The 7,717-nt window shown below is 45.1% G+C and overlaps 1 protein-coding gene across 1 annotated transcript in view; it reads left to right on the plus strand.

The window, feature by feature from the left end:
• Positions 1-7,717, plus strand: part of TNFRSF19 (TNF receptor superfamily member 19) — a 112,548-nt gene that overhangs the window by 31,426 nt on the left and 73,405 nt on the right. The window contains exon 3 of the mRNA XM_007942531.1: positions 4,047-4,225. Within this exon, the coding sequence (XP_007940722.1) occupies positions 4,047-4,225 (179 nt within the window). The remainder of the gene's footprint in view (positions 1-4,046; positions 4,226-7,717) is intronic.

Genomic DNA, 7,717 nt, shown 5'->3' on the forward strand with positions numbered 1-7,717 from the left:
GGCCAGACTTCATCTCACCTACTTTGGTCATGTTGTCAGAAGGAACCATTCCCTGGAGAAGGATGTCATGCTTGGTAAGGTGGAGGGTCGACGAAGGAGGAGGGGACGGCCTTCAATGAGATGGATTGACATGGTGGCTGCGACAATGGGCTCAAGTATAGCAAGGATCATGGAGCTGGCGCAGGATCAGGCGGTGCTTCATTCTGCTGTGCATGGGGTCGCTATGAGTCAAAATGACTCGACGGCACCTAACAACAACAAACAGTCACAGGAACATCCCTGCAGAGATGGGACACCTTTCCAACAAAATGCTTTTTAATATATGTCTACTGTTTTACCAATTCCAAGAGAAATAAACAGTGGTTGCAAAAATGACATCATTTCAGAAAGATAAAAATTGAAACTCCTTCATGATTTCACTAACCAGCCCTCACCGCGTGCCCCCAAGATAATCCTTGTTAACAATTTTAAAGATATTCTAATTTGTGAATTAGTCTTTGAAATCAGTGGTAGCTGTTCTCCCTGTCTGCACATTTAGCTTAGGCTGCTGACCAGCTGGGACCCTCAGGATTCAGAAGGCCACGTACTCTCCACTTTTTCTCTCCCCCGAACTCTTTTTCAGGCATGTTCAAGATAGATGCTAGACAGATGGACAAAGAGGGCATCACACATCCAAAATGCCAATGAGCTAATTAGTAGACTCTAGTTGGAAGTGATATTCAATTGAAACCAAGGACATACTATCCCTTGTGTTGCTTTTGGCTAATAAGTACTGCCTAGTTGACTTCATGGGAGCTCTGGTAGCATAGTGCCTAAGGCACTTGACTGCTAACCAGAAGCCTGGCGGTTCAAACCCACCAGCCACTCCTCGGAAGGAAGATGGGGCAATCTACTTCCGTAGTGATACTGCCTCGGAAACCCAAGGAGGGGTCGCTATGAGTTGGGTCCGACTTGACGGCATCTAACAACAACAACAACAACAACAAGTTGACTTCATAGGAGCTCTGGTGGTGTGATTAAGGCATTTGGCTGCTAACCAAAAGGTTGGTGATTTGAACCCATCCACCACTCTGCAGAAGAAAGATAAGGCAGTCTGCTTACGAAAAGACTTACAGCCTTGGAAACCCGACGGACATGACATGTATTGAAATCAACTTCATGGCAGAGGGCTTGGTTTTGTTTTTTTTTTTTCTTTTACTTCAAAGGCATTCTGGTGGTGTAGTGGGTAAGGCATTTGTCTGGTAAGCAAAAGGTACGAATACATCAGCTTCTCAGTGGGAGAAAGATGAGGCAGTCTGCTTCCATAAAGATATACAGCCTTGGAATCCCAGTAGAGGTCGCTGTGAGTCAGAACTGACTCAATGGCAGTGAGTTTGGCTTGGTTTGAGTTGACTTCATGTATATGAATAGGCAAGAAGAATTAAAATACACACACCGTATAGAAGAATGGGAATTCTGAGCCAGCTGGCGTCTGCATCCTGGTGTCGTAGTAGTTTACAGATGTGCAGGCTGAGCCCCTCCGAAATTGTGTCCCTGCCTGTCCTTCCCCGGCTGTGTTTGTGCCATGGGTGCGAGCTTAGTCTGTGTGCTCTTGGCACAGATGCACTTCATGCCGCTCTTAAACTGCTGTTATGTTTTTGAAATGGCCACGTAGCACATGTCACATAGAAACTTCACAAAGTGTTAACATTTAAGTATGTCATTTTTTGGACTTTTTTCTATATTTCTGTCATTCGTAGACAGGGGACCTGAGAGACCCTAGTGTAGTGGTTAAGAAGCCCGACAGTGGAGTTAAATGGCTACCCGAAAGGCCTGGTGGTCTCAATCCAGAACAACCAACCACTGAAAGCTTCTGGAACGTGCTGCTATTCTGACATAGGAGTGCACTCGATGGCACTCTGCAGCACGTTATTCTGATACACGTGCAGTCCATTCGATGGCAGCTACTTCAGCATTTTAACCTCGGAGGAGCTGCATAACTTCTTAGAAGCTCAATCCCCCATCTGTGAAATGGGAATAAAGATACTGCTTCCCTCCTTGGGAATTAATATAGATTAATGAGATAATGTGCACGAAGTTCTTGGCATAGAGCAAGCACTCAGTAAATGTTCATACTTATTGTGGTAGGTAGTTTGTGTGTCAACTTGGCTGGGCCTGGTTGAGTGGCTGAGCAGCTGGTGGTAGTTAATTCCCTGAGGAGACTGGCAGTCAGCTCTATGGTGGGAGCAGCTGAGTAGCTGCCTTTGGGATGTAGTCTGCTTCCTGTATTTAAGGAGAAGCCTTGGGAATGGTCTCTAGCCTATTGCACGCCTGGACCCTGCATGTAGCCATGTCATTGCTCAGCAGCCTGCCATGCTCTGCCGACCTTGAGACTTACAATGAACTTGTTAACAGCCTGCTGTGTGGTTTGGTAACATCGGGACTGTGCCTTTTTACTTGTAAACCTTGGGGCTTCTCAGCCTCAGCAGCCAGCAGCTGTTTGAGTGAAGAAACACCTCTAGCTCCAGTGGGCCAGGAGCAGGAGGCAGAGCTGGACCCCAAGGTTGAGGGGCTTTAACCCAGCCCCTAGAGCCTGGCACTTTGAACTTGGACTTAAAGCCTCCAAATTGTAAGAATAAACTCCTGTTTGTTAAGACCATCCCATTGGTGGTATATTTCTTGTCAGAGCAGCACTAGATAACCAGAACACTTATTATTCATGTTTTCATAATAAATGAGGCATACTTATAATTCCATATTATAACTTATTTTATAAATGCCATGAGCATGTAACTATGTCAATAGATAACATCATCCTTTTTATGGTTGCATGATCATTGCATTATAAGATGTATATGGTGTGCTGTACTTTCTTCAAGGAGCCCTGGTAAGTGGTTAAGTACTTGGCTGCTAACCAAAAGGTTGGCAGTTCAAACCCTCCAATTGCTTCACAGGAGAAAGATGTGACAGTCAGCTTCCATAAAAATTACAGCCTTGGAAACTCTGTGGGGTAGTTCCACTCTGTCCTCTAGGGGCACTGTGAGTGGGAATTGATAGTACGGCAGTAGGTTTAGTTGGGGCTTTGCTTTTGTAAAGATTGCAGCCTTGGAAACCCTATGGTGCAGTTCCACTCTGTCCTCTAGGAGTGCTGTGAGTCACTCTGTGCATAACAGCAACAAAAAACTTTGAGTTCTTGAAATTACAGAAAAGATCATAGGTGGATCCAAGAGTCATTTGTTTTATCCATCCTTGGAAAGTAATATGCTTGTTCTGATGTCCAAATCTAGACAAGTTTGACAACTTTACAATAGAGTTTTTATCTGAACGCAAATTTAGTGTTTCTTTTAAACCATATGTAAGAATCATTCTACTCTTGAAAAATACTGAATTGCTAAACATTTTGAGGAACTTTCAACTGCTTAGATTCCTGGACATGTAAACTTGTGACATTTTTCATGCACTTGTCCTCCTTTAAGGAGCTCTGGTGGCGTGGTACCTAAGGCATTTGATTACTAACCAGAAGGGTAGTGGTTCAAACCCACCAGCCGCACCACAGGAGGAAGGTGGGACAATCTACTTCCGTAAAGATTTAGTGCTCAGAAACCCAGTGGGGATCAGTGAGTTTAGCTTTCAGTTTTTTGTCCTCCTTTGCTGAGATATGACTGTTAATATCTGAGTATCTATTTTCTGCCTTGACAAGTGACTACACATCTGAATATTGTCACTGACTTTAAATTCTGGACATTCACACGATTGCCTTCATCAGACTGGAAGAGAGCGGACAGTCTGCTGCTCTCTGTAGAGGCAGTGCTGCAGCTGAGTCCTCCCTGGCCCTTTCTAAGTCACAGGATGGGGCTTCCTGGATAAAGTGTATGACTCAGTGAGCTTACAGCAGTATGAGAGCCGATCCATGGTGGAGGACAACGCTGAACTAGATAAAAGTTCTGCCACTGTCTCTAGGAAGGCTGACAGTAATGATTGCACCAAGGCTTTGCCTTATGGCAGCAGCCGTTCCTTCTTCACCCATGCAATGTCTGAATGCTTTCTCTTGTCTGCTAATCTTGCAGGAATGCGGCTTTGGCTATGGGGAGGATGCACAGTGCGTGACGTGCAGGCCTCACAGGTTCAAGGAGGACTGGGGCTTCCAGAAATGCAAGCCGTGCCTCGACTGTGCCCTGGTGAACCGCTTCCAGAAGGCGAATTGCTCTGCCACCGGAGACGCCGTCTGCGGGGAATGCCTCCCGGGGTAAGGAGGTGGCGTCCTTGTCTCCTTGTCATTCCACCGATAATTTTTAAGACATTCCTCTTATTTCCTTCCAAACTCGAATGCACACTGATATTAACCCCAGGATATTTGCTAACTGTTCACGTCTTTGCTTTTCCATATTTACTCACTAGATTCTCTGTGCCTTGTATGTGCCATGCCTGCTGCCAGGCACTGGTTATAGAGTAGAATAAATAAGCACACCACATAGGAGTGTTGTTCTCAGCTACTGTGGTAGTTAAGGTTGTGTGTCAACTTGGCTGGGCCTGGTTTTGAGAGGCAGGGCGTGTATGTATGTAGTTACTCCCCATGATGAGACGGTAATCAACTTCATGGTGGAATCTACTATAAGCAGCTGAGTAGCTGCTTTGGGGTATGTGGTCTGCTTCCCGAATATAAGGAGAAACTTTGGAAATAGCCACCATCCATGGTGGAATCTACTGTGAATAGCTGAGTAGCTGCCTTAGGGATGTGGTCTGTTTCCAGCACGTAAGAAGCAGCTTTGGGGAAGGTCTCTAGCTTCTTGGCACATCTGGACCCTGCATTTGACCGAGTCTTCATCTCATTGACCTGCCACGTTGTCTGCCAATGTTGGGACTGTTGATGGACTTGAATTAGTGGTCTGCTGTGTCGCTTGATAATCTTGGGACTGTGCCATTTTACTTGTCGCCTTGAATTTGGCAGCCTTAGCAGCCAGCAGCTGACTAAGTTAAGAGAATCCTCAAGCTCCAGTGGGCTGGGAGCAAGAGGCAGAGCTGAAGCCCAAGGTCAAGGGGCCTTTACCCAGCCTCTAGAGCTGGCACTTTGAACTTGGACTTCTAGCCTCTTAAACTGTAAGAGAACAAATCCCTGTTTGTTGAAGCCATCCACTTGTGGTATTCCTGATAGAGTGACACTAGAAAACCAAGACAACTACCATCAAGTTTACCCTGACTCATGGCTGTCCCGTGCACAATGGAGCGAAAGGCTGCCTGGTCCTGCACCACGCCCAGGATTGGTTGTAGACTGGACCATTGTGTCATGTAGGGTTTTCATTGGCTGATTTTTGGAAGTTGATCTCTAGTCCTTCCTTCCTAGTCTGACTCCATCTGGAAGTTCTGCTGAAGCCTGTTCAGCATCACAGCAACACTCAGGCCTCCAGTGACAGACAGGTGGTGGCCACGCATGAGCTGCATTGGCCAGAAACAGAACTGGGTCTCCTACGTAGAAGGCAAGAGTTCTGACAGTGAACTACCACAGCGTAGGATTAGTGTCCAAAAATGCAAAGAGCTCCTCCCAACCTATAAAAGAGAAAAACATGGACAGAAGGACCAAAGAATGAACAGGCAGTTCACACAAGAAGAAACACATACGGCCAATATCACATAAAGACATTCCTCTCACTGCTGCTCACAGAAATGCAAACGTGACCATTAAACAAGTATTTCTGAGCAGATACTATGTGGTGTTTTAGGAACATGGCATGTGTCATAGAGTAAAAGCATGAAAGGTCTTTGGCCATGTGGAGTTTATATTCTAACAGGTTTTAAAAAATCCCTAAACAGGAAACAAATAAGTAAATGGTGTGGAATGGTAGGAGATGACCCATTGTTATGGAGAAAAGAAAGCCTAGAGCAGATATGGGGATTAGGAGTGCATGGTTGGTGGGGTGGCTGGTGGCAGCGTTAAATGGGTAACCAGGATGGGCTTTGTTGCAAAGATCTGAGCCCAGGCTTCAAGGAGGCGAGGGAATGGGTAGGAATGCATGGTGAAGACCTTCAGTGTACTCACTGAAAATGAGCCCAGGTCACAGAAAGAACAGGGACTATACCTGCAGCAGGTGGAGAAGTGAAGGCCACTGGGAGAAGTGTTAAAGGTTAGAGTGCTTTGGAGCAACCATTGGAGAAGTGCGCCATGTAAGACAAGTAGTTGCAAGGCAGAGTCTGTATGAAGAGCTAGACTTGGGGGGACGAGGGTCATGGGCTGTTAGGGAGTGAGGAGGCATTGCTACACAAGGCACAAAGGGAAAGAGACAAAGCAGGGTATCATGTGATTGGACGGTCATGGACTGCACTCACTGCTAAACACCAAAGACAAGACAGAGACAAGCCAAACTTCCAGAAGCAGAAAACAGATTTGGACTTTGCCATGATAAGAAACAACCATGATCCATAGCACTGCAGGAGCAACAAGTATTAACTGAACGTTTATAATCTACCAGGCACTGGGCTAAGTCATTTACATGAGGTATGTCTGTGGTGTTAGTGTTTTAAAAATGAGGAAATGTTTACGCAAGGAAGGAAATTTTCTTTGATGGTTTACCAGTGATGGGAGAGGAGGAGAAGGGAGGGAAAATGGATAATTAAGAGAAAAGTTTGATATGAGTGAAGGGACTTTAAATAATAATAATAATAAAAGTTAAGAAAAAAAATGAAGGAAGTAAACCTTATAAAGGTTTAAGTTATTGAGGCAAGCTCATTTAGCTAGTAAGTTGGGAAGCATGGCTTGGAATGCAGGCAGGGAGCCCCAGAGTCCACGCTTTAAAGACAAAGGACTCAGATCCGGAATTAACCAACCAGAACAGGCCCACAGCTCAGGGTGGTTTGGATGGGTTCTGGGCTACTTGTCAAACACAGAGACAGATGAAGCTCTGGCCCTGAAGGGGAAACAAACCAAACCAAACCTGTTGCTGTCGGGTGGGTTCTGACTCATAACGATCCCATGTGCTCCATAGGGTTGTCTGGCTGTAATCTTTGTTAGAAGGAGCTCTGGTGGTGCAGTGGTTAAGGCATCTGGCTGCTAACCAAATGGTGCTTTGAGCTCATCAGCCACTTCACAGAAGAAAGATGAGGCAGTCTGCTTTGCTAAAGAAGCAGGGAAACCCGGTAGGTGTTGCTGTGAGTCAGAATGAACTCAATGACAGGGAGTTTGGTTTGAGTTTTTAAATCTTTGTCAAGCAGGTCACAAGCCTTTCTTCCCAGGCCCCTCCTGGTGGGTCCCAACCACCAGCCTTTTGCTTAGTAGTTGAACACAGGCCATTTACATCCCCTGGGTACTTTGAAAGGACTCAACACATAAGAAGGTATGGAAGGTAATGGTTTAACACACATGCAATAAAAGAAAAAAATAGTATATTGGTCTTCTCAACATTAGAAACCATTGCACTTCACCCAGAGCATTGTAAGGTGAGTGAAGCTATTCTCCATTTTACTGTTGATTGTGGGCATATGATGTTACATATTTGTGAAAACCCATACAACTATACAACACAAGGAGTGAACCCTAATCAAAATTATGGACCATAGTTAATAATCATGTGTCAGTATTGACTCGTGCATTGTAACAAATGCTCCACATAAAATGCAAGACACTAACAATAGGAGAAAAAGTACTCCAGCCAGAAGGCTGTATGGGAACTCTGCATTTCTGCACAGTGCTTCTGTAAAATTTAAACTGCTCTAAAAACATTTAAATATACATATACATATATATATA

This window comes from Orycteropus afer, unplaced genomic scaffold, assembly GCF_000298275.1.
Source record: "Orycteropus afer afer isolate SDZICR_OR568_19922 unplaced genomic scaffold, OryAfe1.0 scaffold00092, whole genome shotgun sequence".
Taxonomy (NCBI): domain Eukaryota; kingdom Metazoa; phylum Chordata; class Mammalia; order Tubulidentata; family Orycteropodidae; genus Orycteropus; species Orycteropus afer.